We start from the raw sequence: 17474 nt of genomic DNA on the forward strand, positions 1-17474 counted from the left end.
ACCTGCAGATGCTCTATGAGTACAGTGATAACAATCCTGCAGGACACACATGCTGTGACTGTTTAAGTGAACGAAGATGAGGCAATATCTCAGACAAATTTTAAATTTGGAAAGATACCTGTCAACATTAAGAATATCCTAAAATGCATACCTAACAACTAGCTGCTGTTCCCTATAATATGCCTCAGTTCAAAAGCCAAATTCTGAGATTCCTACAACTGGAATCCAAAGAGGCATTTTATAAAGGGAAATTTATGTACTAAAGCATTTTCTGAAATATTTTATTAGAAAAACAGTTTGGTTTTAGCATTGCAATCTAGTTGTACTCATCTATAAGACAATTTCAGACTCTTCTTCAGCTTCAAACCATCTTCCTATATTATGGAACCTAGAGTGCAAACTACAGTCAGCATACATAATGTCAAAGAAGTTTATAAAACCTTTAAAGAAAAAAAAGTATTTTTCATGGAAAATTTGCCATGATTTGTCTGCATAGTATACGTAGCAGAATGAAATAAAGCCCAGTTATCCATTTTTTTAAACACTGAGAACTAGTACCTAAATCAGTTATAATAGTACTGTTGTACTATGAGTACAAAGCTAATGTTTCAAAAGCCCAGGAGTCAGGGATGCATTCCATGGCTGCACTGAGATTTCTTTCACTTCACTTCACTCCAGAATAAAAGGCCTTGAAACTTGCTATCACAGACAACAAGAAAGTAAAGGCAGTACAGGACCTGGTGTTCACTGCTACATCTAGAGAAGTAGCATTTGGGTGAGAAAAGCTGTTGGACTGGACACCTTGTCCTAGTGATCTGGAGCTGCCTTGATGGTTTCTTGAAGTCAGTATCAGTGGAGGCTAAATAGTGCAGCCCTTCATAACACTGTTACTCTATTTTTATGCTACAGAAACAGATTGGTATAATTTAGCAGACCCTAGATCAGGGGAGTATATAATCCATTTTGGTCGCTGGAATATATTGCAAACTATCTTGTTAAATACTCACAATACTCAGTGTGACAGATAGATAGTTTTGTTTAAAAGTCCACCACACGACTTCCACTGGTGTCAGTGGTGGGCCGAGTCTACATGTAAAATCAGCTCCCACACCATGAATTGAAAATTCAGGCAAGATTCCTTCTTCAGCTGCACACACATGTATCCTCATGGAAACAGTGGGAAAGGTCCAAGTACAGAAGAGAGATGAATCTGAAACACATTCTTTAACATTGCCTGAGTACTGAGCATTCAAACTATGAACACTGTCACCACACTGGTATGTGTTGTAGTATTTAATGACAGCAAACGTAAGTGGCTGTCAAACCATTTCTGTGTTCAGTAGCAGGAAGAAATGAATAATTCGGGTTTATAATGCCTTTTTCAGGAATTTTCTGTCTCTCTTTCTCTCATATATTATTGCTTTTGCACAGGAGAGCACAGACATCAACTGTCTTTTTAAAATGTGAATACTGGGTGTCTGTTTAGATTACAGTACTCGCACACTTTAGCCAGATATTTATTTGCATTTCTGCATGAGTGTTTTAGAAAACATGACTATTTCTGTGGCAGTCAGGATACTTTCCCAGAGAAAACCTCCTGTTTACTTCTGGATTCCTCTATGGTAAGCCAAGCTTATTGACAGAGAACCCCAAATACTCACTAATCCTCTGGAAGGAGCAGATGGTCCTGCAGGTCCTGGTAGTCCAGGGGGTCCTGGCAATCCCTTACCAGGATCACCCTAAAACAGGAATGAAGATAAATCAGCAAGGATTTAATCATATAAATGCAGAGTAGGGTTTTTCAGCATTAGCTGCAATCTGTGTGGATTTCTAGTCACAAGAAACAACAAAAGTGTATGCTTAGATACTCTAGGCAGAGTTGAACTTTGTTCATTTCTAAGACAAGCTCCCAAGAAACATGATCTTTGCACTGGCAAAGGAAGAGAGAACTTTCCCCTTTCTAACTTATGCAATGAATTTGCAAATGTACAAGCAGCGTTAATAGCATTAGACAGTATATATTTCTTGTCAGAATAATGTTTTAGTGTGGATCTTGCATTTTTAGGGTACATTATATCCTTCTCCGCCCCCAATAAAAGAATAAGTAGAAAGTGTGGTAACACCATGGTACTCAATAAGTAAATTTTGTCATTTTATTGCTACCATCTGTAATGCTTTTTCCAATACCACCATGTCATAATTATTCTTCTATGTGTTGACCTTTATCTACTGCCAACACAATGAAAGGCCCTGTTTAGAACTATGTCATTTTCTCTCATAATTACTACCATCTCTTCTTCTTTGGCTTTCTTACATCATCTCTGACATTTTGCTGAGGTTAGTTTGAAGTGCTTCTGCTTAAGATATTTAAAACTTTTATTAAATTTTCTGCTCAACTCCAGCATTTTTCACTCAAGTCAAGAGTTGAGGTTCTGCCTTAACGTTTTTAATCTTAAGTTGTAAGTCTTTTATAATGTATCTTTTCATTCTCAACTATCTATGTGCCTTTTTTCTGGAGAATTCACTAAGCAGGATTTGGCCTTTGTGTTTTAAACTTTTGGGAGAAGGATGTGCCTCTGCTTCCCCTAAAATGGGGTCAATAGGGTCATAAATAACTGGCAGACCAAAACATTATGATTGCTTAATATGCATGTTGTTTTCATCAAATGATTGGCACTCATTTAATTCCATTTTCTGAAGTCTTGCGTACCTCTAAAAGTGATTGATCCCACTTGCTTTTTACCTGATACATCTGACAGAGAGAATGCCAGGAGAAAATACAGTGTCCTCCTCTCCCTCCCTGGCTGTCTCACATTTCTTGCCTTTGGCATTCAACAACCACAGTTTATTGTTCTGAGGAGTTCCTCAGTGTCCATTTTGGACATTCTTCCTACATGGTGATCCAGGTTTCAGGACAGATGTATGTTTAGAAGGGAAGAAAGAACTATGTAACTGCACGTATCCCAGAGCTTCTCTCACCATTGTGAGTGAAAAGCTCAGCCTTCCTTCTACCAATGCTTTCATGTAACACAGTTTCCTACCCATACATCCTGACACTGCAGACCTGCAAGGTGTGACCTTGCTGAGGTCCTTCCCACCTTGCACCAGAAGGAGAGAAACCAGACTGGTTTCACTGAGCTTTCTTGAAGGGGCAGAAGTCACAGAGACATAACTGACACTGTTAGCCAGCCTCTACTGATCTATGCTTTACCCTCCAACCTGCCAATTTGTTATCTAGGCTTCTGAGCATTTTAATTACGTTCTCTAAATTCATATATTCAGTCACATAGCAGGAAACACTGAATTTTACCTGCTTCTTGATCACTTGCTCTTTATGCTTGAGAATTCATTAGATAAATGTATTCATTCAGTTCTTTGTTCCCTGTGGCTTTGTGAAATGGTTCCTATAGTGATACTTCAGTCATATTCACAGAGAATGTGTTTAATTAATTTGGGGCTATTTTCACTGTCTGCCAGCATGTTCATTTACAGATACTCTTCATTCATTTTAACATATCTTTTGCTTTTTTTCAGCGATTATTACATTAGCTGCTGTCAGTGTTTTGTGCTTGTTTTCATGCAATTTCTTCCACTTTGCGTATACTACAAGGAAGAAAAAACCCCAGCTCTCACATTTGGATCACAGCCATGTCTAGGAAGCCTAATTGTATTCATTTCCAAGGAGCATCTCATGGCTGTATCTCTGCACTGAACAAGAACCACAGTGAAAAAGTGATATCCAGCTCCCCATTCTCCACAGATAATGTAGCACCCCATTCCTTTCCAGCTTTCCATTTTCAATGAGAAGAACCAGAAACAGGCAGGTGGATCCTGCTACTGATCCCCAAATTTAAATATTATTATGCTGAATAAGTGCTGACTGTCTTTAGAAAGCATAACTGGTTTGAATTTTGTGTGTGTGTGCACAGATCAATTCTTTAAGCTTTGCTCAACCTACCAACATAATGGGTCCTTGGAAGTCACACTGATTGGGATAATGAAATAATTTTCTGAACAACTAATAATTTAAAAATTATTCATATGTGTAAAAGAGGATCGGAGCAGTGTCTTCTTGTTTGTCCTGCTTTCTGCTGCCGGAGTTGGGTCTGGTTAAAGTATCTCCAAGAAAAAGCTCTGCATATGAAGCTGTCAGTGTTCCTTAGTGCTTTTGAACATATTGTTAGGATTTTTAGCACCTGCTTGCTAACTTATCTTCACAATGCCTCTTTGAAGTATCCCTTGAAAATATTAGCCTATTTTTAAAAGTGGAAAACAAAGCTTAAGATGTCTTTCTTAAAATAGCCATATAAGTAATCAGGAATAGGCTGCAGGAGTCTTTTGCTTCCAGACATAGCCTTAGTTCACTACAGCTAAGCTGTTTCTCCTGCTGCCAAAACATTCTCCTTCTGATGCTTATTCTAATCAATAAAATAAGGCTGGGGACGATTCTTTGGCCCTAAGGTCAGGTGGAACAGACTGGCTGTGTTCACAGTACTTAGATACTTGGTCCTGGGCCTCCTTTTAGCCCTATATGTTCAAAGCTAGTATTTTGAGTATGGATTTTTTGTGCAATTTTCATGAAATAGCATGAGAACAATACTGCAACCCACCAGCATGATGACTACTTGAGAGTAAAAACCTGCTGGGATAGCACTGTGAAAGCATGTAGAATAAACAGAGCCAACCTGTGCACCGTCTCATCTTGCAGCATACTGGGAACAGTTAACAACCAATGCTATCCCTGAACAATGCTGAGGCATTAGAGAATCATAGAATCGTTTAGGTTGGAAAAGACATTTAAGATCATCTAGTCCAATCGTTAACCTAGCACTGCCAAGTCCACCATTAAACCATGTCCCTAAGCACTACACTACCTGTCTTCTAAATACCTCCAGGGATGGAGACTCAACCACTTCCCTGGGCAGCCTGTTCCAAAGCTTGACAACCCTTTCAGTGAAGAAGTTTTTCCTAATATCCAACCTAAACCTGCCCTGACACAACTTGAGGCCATTTCCTCTCATCCTATCACTTGTTACTTGGGAAAAGAGACCAACCCCCACCTCGCTACAACCTCCTTTCAGGTAGTTGTAGAGAGCAATAAGGTCTCCCCTAGCTTCCTCTTCTCCAGACTAAACAATCCCAGTTCCCTCAGCCACTTCTTGTATAACTTGTTCTCTAGACCCTTCACCAACTTCATTGCCCTTCTTTGGACACACTCCAGCATCTCAATGTCCTTCTTGTAGTGAGGGGCCCAAAACTGAACACAGTATTCAAGGTGCTGCCTCACCAGTGCCAAGTACAAGGGGATGATCACTTCCCTAGCCCTCCTGGCCACACTATTTCTGATACAAGCCAGGATGCCATTGGCTCATATTCAGCCAGCTGTCAACCAACACCCCCAGGTCCTTTTCCGCCAGGCAGCTCTCCAGCCACTCTTCCCCCAGCCTGTAGCGTTGCATGGGGTTGTTGTGACCCAAGTGCAGGACCTGGCACTGAGCCTTGTTGAATCTCATGCAGTTGGCTCCGGCCCATCGATCCAGCCTATCCAGGTCCCTCTGTAGGGCCTTCCTACCCTCCAGCAGATCAACACTCCCGCCCAACTTGGTGTCGTCTGTAAACTTACTGAGGGTGCACTTGATCCCCTCATCCAGATCATTGATAAAGATATTAAACAGAAGTGGCCCCAATATTGAGCCCTGGGGAGCACCACTTGTGATCGTCCGCCAACTGGATTTAACTCCATTTACCATAACTCTTTGGGCCCAGCGATCCAGACAGTTTTTTTACCCAGTGAAGAGTACACCTGTCCAAGCCACGAGCAGCCAGTTTCTCCAGGAGAATGCTGTGGGAAATGGTGCCAAAGGCCTTACTAAAGTCCAGGTAGACAACATCCACAGCCTTTCCCTCATCCACTAAGCGGGTCACCTTGTCATAGAAGGGGATCAGGTTCGTCAAGCAGGACCTGCCTTTCATAAACCCCTGCTGAGTGGGCCTGATCACCTGGTTGTCCTGTGCATGCCGCATGATGGCGCTCAAGATGATCTGCTCCATAACCTTCCCCAACACCGAGGTCAGACTGGCAGGCCTGTAGTTCTCTGGATTCTCCTTCAAGCCCTTTTTGTAGATGGGCGTCACATTTGCTAACCGCCAGTCAACTGGGACCTCCCCGGATAGCCAGGACTGCTGGTGAATGATTGAAAGTGGCTTGGTGAGCACTTCTGCCCGCTCCCTCAGTACCCTTGCGTGGATCCCATCTGGCCCCATAGACTTGTGTGTGTCTAAGTGGTGTAGCAGGTTGCTAGCCATTTCCCCTTGGATTATGGGGGCTTCATTCTGCTCCCTGTCCCTGTCTTCCAGCTCAAGGGACTGGGTACTCCGAGAACAACTGGTCTTACTGTTAAAGACTGAGGCAAAGAAAGCATCAAGTACCTCAACCTTTTCCTCATCCTTTGTCACCATGTTTCCTCCCGCATCCAATAAAGGATGGAGATTCTTCTTAGCCCTCCTTTTGTTGCTAATGTATTTGTAGAAACATTTTTTGTTGTTTTTTACAGTGGCAGCCAGATTAAGTTCCAGTTGGGCTTTGACCCTTCCGATTTTCTCCCTGAATAACCTCACAACATCCTTGTAGTTCTCCTGAGTGTCCCGCCGCTTCTTCCAAGGTCATAAACTCTCTTTTTATTCCTGAGTTCCACCTGAAGCTCTCTGTTCAGCCAGGTCAGTCTTCTCCCCTGCCAGCTCATCTTCTGGCACATGTGAATGGCTTGCTCCTGTGCCTGTAAATTTCCTTCTTGAAGAATGTCCAGCCTTCCTGGACTCCCTTGCCCTTCAGGACTGCCTCCCAAGGGACTCTGTCAACCACTCTCCTAAACAGGCCAAAGTCTGCCCTCCGAAAGTCCAAGGTAACAGTTCTGCTGACACTTCTCCTTACTTCTCCAAGAATCAAAAATTATCATTTCATGATCGCTGTGTCCAAGACAGCCTCCAACCATCACATCACCCGCCAGGCCTTCTCTGTTCACAAACAACAGGTCCAGCGCAGTGACTTACTGGCATCTGGTAAGTTGAATTCCTCCACGAGAGCAAGGGCTAGTGATCATGAGACTTCTCCCAGCTGCTTATAGAATACGTCATCCGCCTCTTCATCCTGGTTGGGTGGTCTGTAACAGACTCCCACCATGATAGCTGCCTTGTTGGCCTTCCCCCTGATTCTTACCCATAAACACTGAACGTTATCATCACCATCATTAAGCTCTAGACAATCAAAACACTCCCTAACACACAGGGCTACCCCACCGCCGCTTCTTCCTTGCCTATCCCTTCTGAAGAGTTTATAGCCATCCATTGCAGCACTCCAGTTGTGCGAGTCATCCCACCATGTTTCCATGATGGCAACTATGTCATACTTTTCCTGCTGCACACAACCAAGTACCTGAGAGAGGCCTATTTGACATGGGCCAAAACATTGTCAGGGACCATGCTCAAAAGTCTGAATCACAGCAATTCAGTCAGTTCCTGGGCCTGTTTCATTTGCCAGTGTAGATGTAGCACTTGTTGCTGGAGGTCAAAATGGTTACCTAACAATAGTTGCAGCTGCAGCAGCTGCAAAATAAGGCTTCTTTTGCTAATTTGCACTTTGCTTCTAAGTAGAAGAAATGCAAAGGACCATAATCTTGAAATCTTTTCCATTTGCTTTGTTTTCATTAAAAGCAGTCTGACTGATTTTATGGTTTACTAACATGAATTATTTGTGTCAGTACCAAGCATCCTGGAAATTACTCTGGTCACAAGAATGACCAAAATAGATCTGCAGGAAACTTGGGAAACGAATTGTCAAATGACGGTTAGGCTGGTTTTTTCAGCTTTTTCACTGTGTGATTGACAAACACTATAGGGGAAATTGAGCCTTTGCTAGAGGGTCTATAGTAGTTCCACAGTGCAGAAGAACAGAAGGAGGCTCCTGGCAAGTGTCCAAAGAGAGGGAAGGCGCTATCTGCATCAGCTCTGTATCAGGAAAGAAGAATGTAGAGAATTAGCCAAATGGGGAGAGAAAGTTATAGAGAATTATGGGCTACAGACACCTTGGGCTATCTCCTGGGCTACGTCCAGAGATTCTACTCCTGCTCAAGGGCTTCAGCAAAACTCATGGAAAGGTTGACAAGTGTGTAGACATGCCTTGAAGGATTGACCAATATTCCAGACACAAAGTGCGTGAGACCAGTGCCAGCTCAAAAGAAATCATGAATCCCTGTCACCAGTGGCGCTATGCAAGATGGTACCTTTCTTCTCAGAGACTGCTGTACCGCATGTTATCAAGCTTAGGAGGAGGTATTATTCCTGCATATCACTGTCCCAGTGATGGCTCTCCAAGAGCAGAACAGCCATTGTTTCACGCTGCTATGCAGTCCATTCATGCAAGGGAATAGTGAGTTAGCAGGCTCTTGAGTCCACATAGCTCCTTGGGGCAAAACCAGTCTGCCCCTCCCACAATACAGTGAAGTGCTGTTCTCTGGATACAGTGTCATCCAAAATGGACAACTGCGGTGACATTAATTCCTAACATCTATTGTTTATCACTCAAGACCTTGTTAACTCATTTGTTGCAGAATATTTTTCCTTGTACTATACTTTGCCTTTGAGTTATACCAAGATATATGTATAACTCATTATTAATATACATACAGAATTGTTATTACTAGTAAAACCTAGAAGCTGTATATTACTATTCTCAGTGGTGTTTGTGTGATTTATCTTAGAAGCACCAAGCTGGTTGGGAAATCACAGAATCATAGAATCGTCAAGGTTGGAAAAGACCCTTAAGATCATCAAGTCCAACCGTTAACCTAACACTGCCAGGTCCATCTATACCATGTCCTCGAGCACCACATCTATCCGTTCTTTAAATACCTCCAGGGATGGAGACTCAACCACTTCCCTGGGCAGCCTGTTCCAGTGCTTGACCACCCTTTCGGTGAAGAAGTTTTTCCTAATGTCTAACCTAAACCTCCCCTGGCGCAGCTTGAGGCTGTTTCCTCTCGTCCTATCACTCGTTACTAGGGAGAAAAGAACGACCCCCACCTCGCTACAACCTCCTTTCAGGTAGCTGTAGAGAGCAATAAGGTCTCCCCTCAGCCTCCTCTTCTCCAGACTAAACAACCCCAGCTCCCTCAGCCGCTCCTCATCAGACTTGTGCTCTAGACCCTTCACCAACTTCATTGCCCTTCTCTGGGCACGCTCCAGCACCTCAATGTCCTTCTTGTAGTGAGGGGCCCAAAACTGAACACAGTAGTCGAGGTGCGGCCTCACCAGTGCCCAGTACAGGGGCACTATCACCTCCCTGGTCCTGCTGGCCACACTATTCTTGATACAGGCCAGGATGCCATTGGCCTTCTTGGCCACCTGAGCACACTGCTGGCTCATGTTCAGGCGGCTGTCAACCAACACCCCCAGGTCGTTTTCTGCGAGGCAGCTCTCTAGCCACTCCTCCCCCAGCCTGTAGCGTTGCATGGGGTTGTTGTGACCCAAGTGCAGGACTCGGCACTTAGCCTTGTTGAATCTCATACAGCTGGCCCTGGCCCAACTATCCAGCCTGTCCAGGTCCCTCTGTAGGGCCTTCCTACTGTATGAAATGTATGAATGCTGTAGAAAATCCATCTCTGTTGGAAAGTGATTGTATTGGTTACATATTTTGGCATGATATGAAAATATGACGGAGGATATTCAGAAAGGAAGGAAAAATCATTACATAATGCCATCATGAAGAGTGTTGTGGTATTTACCTGACAGCTTGTAGTACTGAATGCCACATAAGACATAGCAATGACACCTACTTACAAACTCAGTAGTCATTTTGAGGGACGCATTAGAGCAGGGACAGTTTTAGGTACATGACTGCTATAAATCAGTGCATGCTACTCTTTCTAGCTTTGGAAACCTTAGTGTAGACTATCTTGTACTCTAATAGCACAATGAGATATGCCACACTACTCAGGGTATGCTACTGTTAAAATGTATCTAGAACTTCTGTAATATTTTTCAAGTGAGGTTAATGGCACTGCAGTTCTTGGTGGTAATACAATTGCTTCTTGCAGTGTCTGAACGACAGAACACTTAGATGATACCATGCCCCAATTTCTGCATTGCCAACAGGTTGAGGGAGGTTATTCTTCTGCTCTACTCATCTGAAGTACTGTGGCCCAGTTTGGACTCCCCAGTACAAGAAAGATAGGGACATACTGGAATGAACCCAGTTAAAGGCCACAAAGATAACTGAAGGACTGGGGCTTCTGACTTATGAGGGGAGGCTGAGAAAGATTATATTTAGCCCAGACAAAAGACAACTTGGGGCGGATCTTGTCAATGTGCATATATATGTGATGGGTGGGAATGAAGAAGACTGAACCAGACTCTTCTCAGTGGTATCCAGGGAAAGGACAAGAGGGAATGGGCATAAATCGAAATATAAGAAATTCCATTTAAATGTACAACCCCCCCTTTTTACTCTAAGAGTGATCAAACACTTGAAGTTACCCTGAGGGGTTGTGGAATCTCTGTCTTTGGAGATAGTAAAACCAAACTGGACATGGTCCTGGGCAACCTGCTCTAGCTGCCTCTGCTTTGAGCAGGGGTGCTGGACTAGACAATCTCCAGAGAGGTCTTCCTACCTCAGTGGTTCTGTGATTCTGTGATCCATCCATGCTGCAGCTTTTAGCACCAACGAAGATGTAAGTAGCACCCTGTCAAAGTCCTCCACCAATACTACAGTCCTTAATCTGGAATTTACTTCTCATTAATTTTTTCCCTGAAGTCTAGAGTCTTCTGATTTCTGCTGCTAAACTCTGCCAGTCCAGTCCAGGGTTGGTGAGAGGGTGAAAAGTGGAGAGGAATGGAGAGACAAAGTAGAGAGAAAGAGAATCCTGGCTCAACAATTTCATCAAACTGCCCTTTGCTGATATGAGACTGCTCAGAGGTTTCAGAAACAAGACTCTGAAATGCCTGTACAGAGCACCTGTAATGCCTGTTACCAACTGATTTAATGTCCTACTGATAATCTGCTTTTCTAGCCTATCTTTCCTGAAGAGCCTGTGTTCATACACTGCGGCACTCCAGTTGTGAGCTATCCTACCATGTCTCTGTAACCTTAAAGAGGTCATAGCCCTGTAACTGTGCATGGACTTCTAAGTCCTCCTGTTTGTCTCCATGCTGCCTGCTTTTGTCAACATGTACCTGACATGGGTCCTAGACATGCCACTTTCACCAGGAGGGTGCAAGAGTGTCCCCCCTCATGTTGTACCTGAGATGCTTCCTAACTGCCTGACATGCCTTCACTTCTCTTCAGATTATAACCCTTTGCCCAATGTATCTTTCCATTACACCTGACAGACTGTTCAGATGGACAGAGAGATGAGGGGTTGCCATGCAATCTTGTGACCTGATACCTGGACTAGAGACTAATTCTACCTTTGAAATGATTCCAGACCCTTTCAAATTGAATCTGAATACCTGAGCTTTATATGGGTTATGCTTGTGAGTTTATGAAGCCTAAATTGTTTTGGTAAACAGATGAAATGAATTATTAATTTGGCATTTGGAGTAACTGGCTGAGTGCCAATTTTGTTTACAACATGTGCTTTAATGATAGATTAATCTATTATAGCTCACTTCAGCTCAGAAGTGATACAAGTTGTTACTTCAGATGGTTTAGCTCTTATTTCAACTTTCACAGAGCAGTTATATATAACAATTGACTTTGCTTTATTAAATGTTAAATATATCTTCCTTATTTCTCCTGTGAAAGCCCAACTTTTTCTACTGCTGAAGTTTATTCCCATTCTTGAAAAATCCTTATGATTCAGTTATGACTGCCCTTCATGCAGATTCATGAGTGAACAGTAGGATGTTTAAATTCTTCCTGTGATTCCCTATTATAATTTTTTTCTTGTCTCAGAGTGTACCAAATTAACACATGTCCAAGCATAAGTGGTATCTGATTGACTGTTGGTTGTTAACAGGACACATCATACCTTTTCGCCTTTTAGGCCTGCTTTTCCTTTCAGTCCTGGCAAACCCTGAAGTCCATTTTTACCCTGAAAGGAAATACATTTTTTAATTAGACATTATTTTTAATTAGACATTATTTAATTAGACATTTAATTAGACAGAAACTAGCACTACGGGTGCTAGATTCTAACTCTTGGTTTGTGCAGTGGGAGGAGATACAGGACTTACTTACACCTCTATGCAGCTGGCAGTGCACAAAACGTGCCTCTCACTACATCTACTCTGCCCACAACAAAGTGGCAGTGAAGCCCGTTTGGGGGATACAGATGGAAACACTTGGCAGACTGCATTTGGATTTGACAGGATGCCAACTGGACCACACAGCACTGGTGACAAATATTTTGAGAACTATCATGTTCCACTAGAACAAATAGAATCCTAGAATCCTAGAAAGGTTTGCGTTGGAAGGGACCTTAAAGATCATCTGGTTCCAACCCCCTGCCATGGGCAGAGACACCTTCCACTAGACCAGGTTGCTCAAAGCCCCATCCAACCTGGCCTTGAACACTTCCAGGGATGGGGCATCCACAACTTCTCTGGGCAACCTGTTCCAGTGCCTCACCACCCTCATGGTGAAGAATTTCTTCCTTATATCTAATCTAAATCTAGTGACAGCTGTCTGAAAAGTCCTCTTCAGATTTTCTGTCTCTTAGCCATTTACTTATCTAAGAGTTAAGAAAGTCTTCATTTATTCCAAAGTTGCTGAATATGCATACAGCAGGTAAATTCCAGGCTAGAATTCTGCCTCTTCCCTAACAACTTTCAAACTATGAGAAAATGGACGCTTGGAAGAAATCTACTTTTAATTTCATACAGAAGTGATAGTCAACAAAGAATAGTGAGATATATTTGTAACACACTACTGCAAACTGCTGCCCTGAGTGCACCAAATCATACCATTGTCATTAGGCTGTTCATTGCACCTTCTACTGAAATCCTTTTTGCCTTGACCCACCTGAATATACTCAATTCCTACCAAGCAGGATACTTCCTGAGGACATGCATCTGACAGGGAATGTGTGGTGCTACATAGCATTTCACCCCATTTTCCATGCTAAACTTCACCAGTCAAATTAATCCCAAATAACCTTTCTACATATGTTCATCTTATCTACATGTAACACACATATGCTCTTCCTATAGAGGCTTGATCATTGGCTAGAAAGAACTCCCACCAGCTTTAAAGTCAGTGCTATTATAAAGTGGTACTATTTATGAATTCAGTTAGGACAATGGAAAAAAATTCAGAAGACAAATAAATTCTATTTTCCCTAATGGCATTTGGGGAATTTGGACAGCTGTGATTATGGACTCTACTGCTCAAGTTTTAGGGCTGTACTAATTTTAAAGATGGGTTATATAAACTTATGGAGAAAAATGTATCTGTAAGACTAAAAGGTTTTTTTCTCCTATTGTCATTTTTCCTGTAGAGTAACTGGTATCGAGTTTATAGAAAAGTACCAAACACATGGCCAATATAAATCTAGCGCACATGAATTTTATTTCTGAGTGAAGCTCCATCAATCCAATATTTAAGTTGCATAGATATATGCAAGACTGGAACCTGGCTGCACATGGACAAAAGAGTATCTATAAAAAATACAGGACAATAGTCCATTTCACAAGATATAACAAAATGTCTATGATAGGAAATAGGATTGTTTTACAAGGATTTGTTTACAAGGACAGAACAATTGCTTTTGAAGCATTTGAATTACATTTGAAGAATTTTCTATAAGACATTTCCCCATTACTTTGGTTTCATAGAATTTTCTTTGAAAATGTTCTGCTGGAAAGTAGTCAGACTTCTGTTAATATAGAAAATGTAAACCTCTTGTCCATAAACACCCTAATGACACATAACCTGAATTTAGCCTAAATATTTGCAAAACCAGCTACATTTCTCTGAACATACCAATGTATGCAGGCAGCATTCATGCAGGAGTGGAATAATGCATCCCATGAATGACTACTGAATTATTTTTTTTAATATCTTAAAACATACCAGTTTCATTTGGTGTTCACTTGCAGGGGGCAGGAATGAACAGGAAGTTCACAGCAGTGGTGCATGGCAGTATAAAAAAGGAGGACCAGGCATGGTAATGATGACAGCCTATGGGTGGGAAGGTCTTAGAGAGGGGAAAGATGCACAAAGTGGCAGCAACAGATAATGAGTAAGGAAACAAAGAAGCCAGGTAGTAAAGCATCAACAAAGGACAGATACACAACAGCAGCTGAGACACTCATGGAATATGACAGCTATTTGTTATTGTGTGCATTGCTGGGCAATACTTCACCACAGAGGATGCATATGCGATCTATCAGTGGCTCATGGTGAACTGACCTACAGATGGGAGTCACCTAGAGAAGGGAGGAAGGAACAATACAGGAAGATGACAGCTGTCGTCGTTTAACCCTAGCCAGCAACTATGCACTACACAGCCGCTCGCTCACTCCCCCCCCGGTGGGGTGGGGGAGAGAATTGGAAGGGTGAAAGTCAGAAAAACTCATGGGTTGAGATAAGAACAGTTTAATAATTGAAGTAAAATGAAATAGAATAGTAGTAGTAGTAGTAGTAGTAATAATAATAATAATGTAATACAATAATAATATACAAAGCAAGTGATACACGACACAATTGCTCACCACCCACCGACAATGCCCAGCCCATTCCCGAGCAGCTATCGCTTCCCCCCTGGCCAGCTCGCCCCAGTTTATATACTGAGCATGACATCATATGGTATGGAATAGCCCTTTGGCCAGACTGGGTCAGCTGTCCTGGCTGTGCCCCCTCCCAGCTTCTTGTGCACCGGGCAGAGCATGGGAAGCTGAAAAATCAACTGGTGTGAGCACTACTTAGCAACAACTAAAACATCAGTGTGTTATCAACATTATTCTCATCCTAAATCCAAAACACAGCACTATATCAGAAGAAAATTAACTCTATCCCAGCTGAAACCAGGACAACAGCAAATGTGACAGAAGAGAGGGTAAAATAGAGGAACACAGAGAAAGGAAAGCAGGAAAGATGAAGCGGAAGGTGCAGTTGAATTACTGCACAAGAGTTGAGGTGTGAGAGGTACATCTGGAAAGTTAATAGCAGCTGAGGTTAGGAGCAGGCAACATGACAGCATGTGTCTATGAAGGGTCAATGAAGCACTTCGTTTTGTCCTGGAAGAGGTCTGGATTTAAGAATGTCCTCTTTTTCAAGTTCCTTTCTGCAAAAAAGCCAGCCTCACCAGAGTTGGACTCCTTGTACAGCTGCTTATGGCATGCCATGCCTCTTACTTTCCTTGGAACTGGGAAATCATAAATTTCTCTTAGAAACATGGGTCCCCCTCTCTTAACAACCTGAGGAAGTCAACTACAGCACCAGAGCTGCCTTCTAAAGAGAGCACACGGAGAAAGCACTCTGCTGCTTAAGCTTCAGTGTAGCTGAGTCTCTGATAAAAAATGTTGGTTTTGGTTTTTTTTTTCTTCAGTTAACCAAAATATGTATAAAAGAGTACTTACGGGTAACCCATTTTTACCAGGAATGCCCTAAAATAAAATATCTTTGTTAGAAAGGTAAATAAAACATTGTAACAAAGAAGCAACAAAATAGAAAGCAATTAACTATAGTTTGATGTGTCATGCACTGACAAAATAACAAACCAGAACTGTAACAAATACTACGTCACCGTGTGATCTGTTTTGCACCTCTGTTTAATTGGATACATCTTGTGCTGATGATTCAGAAGGATATGAGGTGTGAAACATCCTGGATATACAGAAGCCACTGAAGGAGACATGTGAGTTCTGAAGTCCAGTAGCTCTGAACATGTTCAAACGTGACAGCTGGGAGGGTGCTGCAGCACTGCAAGGCTGCCTGAAGAGTTTGTGGAATTACTGCTCTAGGAACGTTAATATGTTGGCACATCAGTTTGCTTGTGCTTTCTGATGATTGTTTCTCATCAGGCCCTTGCACAGCTTTTGACACATGTGCAAAGCAGCTACGACACTCCTGAGTTGATTTGATGGGGCTAAAAATCCATCTTGTAGAAGTATAACTGATGACAGTGTGTGAGGCTGTAGAGTTTCAGCCCTTTATGCATGTGTGATGAATGACTGTTACCCTTTCTAAAATACATGCATTCTTTCAATAGACAGAAAATACTCACAGGCTGACCATGTTGTCCAAGTTTCCCTGGAGGTCCAGGAGGTCCTTGATCTTTCTTCTGCACATCTTCTACTCTTGGTCTTCCTGGAGACCCTGTGGGCCCATCCTCTCCTTCCTGACCTTTCTGGCCCTGAGTAATTAAAATATGAAATATGAAAAATGTGTTGCATTACTTTTCCCATTTTTCTCTCTTTCCCTCCCTCTTTCCCCTCTCTCCTAGAACCCCTGCTTTGTTCAATACAGTCAGAAACCTGTTAGGCACCATACAAACAATATAGTCCATTCAGCAAAGGCAGTCCATACTAGACATAATTCAAGCAAGTACAAATAAACTGCTCACTGAGCTGGAAAAACTGAGAGCTGGTTACCTACGTGCAAATGACCATGGTCTAATTTCATATCTGCACAAATCTGCAGTCTAAATCAATAATGTAGTTTTGAAAAAGACCAGTTTCACCAACTCAGTCTGTCTGGGAGAAAATTGTGAAAGTTAAAAAGAGATGTTTAGGAATGCTTTAGCCAACTCCCCTGAGATCTACAACTCTAACAAAAGAGGGTTACATATACAGTTTGGTGAAAAAGGAAAGTGTCAGAAGATGAAACAAGGAAACTGATAGCAAAGAGTAAAAATGGACAACAAGGAAGAGCAAAAAATTGCTAAGCTATTTGGTCAAGAGAAAGTAAGAATAATAAAAAGAATAATTTAAATACATCAGGAACAAAATAAACCCTTTCAGTGGTGAAGCTTGGACAGTAGTACCTATTTAAATTAAAATCCAATATACAAGATGGAACATTTAAGTCATTTTTGTATCATATTTTGAAACAAGCACTACGATTTACTCACATTTTATAGTAGCAATAAAATATTTTGTGTCCCATTAGTACCTAATGAAACTAGGAGGGATGTAATATAGTAACTATCCAAGCATTTTAAAGTTAGCAGGATGACAGCTTTCAGCAAAGGAGCTGTTAGCTGATTTTTTAAAGATCTTTCTGAGTTTTGTCACTAGGAAAGTTCCCAAAGACAGGAGTTTTTTTATCTGGTTTTATTAGATATTTTTTTCCCATCTGGAAAAGTGTTAGAAGAGAACCTAGTTAACTAAGCTGTAGGTAAGATCATAACCTGAGTGAGATAACAAGCTTGTTGATACAGATTTTTAGAGTACTGAAAGAGCTAGAGGATGTTATGGCAGGAACTCTCTCGATCATCTACCAAAGGTCTTGGGAGTCTGGGGACATCCCTGCTGACTGA

The 17474-nt window shown here is 42.0% G+C and overlaps 1 protein-coding gene across 3 annotated transcripts in view; it reads right to left on the reverse strand.

The window, feature by feature from the left end:
* The window catches only part of COL15A1 (collagen type XV alpha 1 chain), a 163779-nt gene that overhangs the window by 82540 nt on the left and 63765 nt on the right, over positions 1–17474 (reverse strand). For all 3 annotated transcript variants that reach the window (XM_087765728.1, XM_087765720.1, XM_087765733.1), the window contains 4 exons: positions 16221–16349; positions 15574–15600; positions 12024–12086; positions 1662–1739 (listed from right to left, as the gene is read on the reverse strand). In XM_087765728.1, the coding sequence (XP_087621854.1) occupies positions 1662–1739; positions 12024–12086; positions 15574–15600; positions 16221–16349 (297 nt within the window). The remainder of the gene's footprint in view (positions 1–1661; positions 1740–12023; positions 12087–15573; positions 15601–16220; positions 16350–17474) is intronic.

The sequence above is a fragment of the Nipponia nippon genome, unplaced genomic scaffold, assembly GCF_047370975.1.
Source record: "Nipponia nippon isolate SJK-2023a ecotype South Korea unplaced genomic scaffold, ASM4737097v1 scaffold_1, whole genome shotgun sequence".
In the NCBI taxonomy this organism is placed as follows: domain Eukaryota; kingdom Metazoa; phylum Chordata; class Aves; order Pelecaniformes; family Threskiornithidae; genus Nipponia; species Nipponia nippon.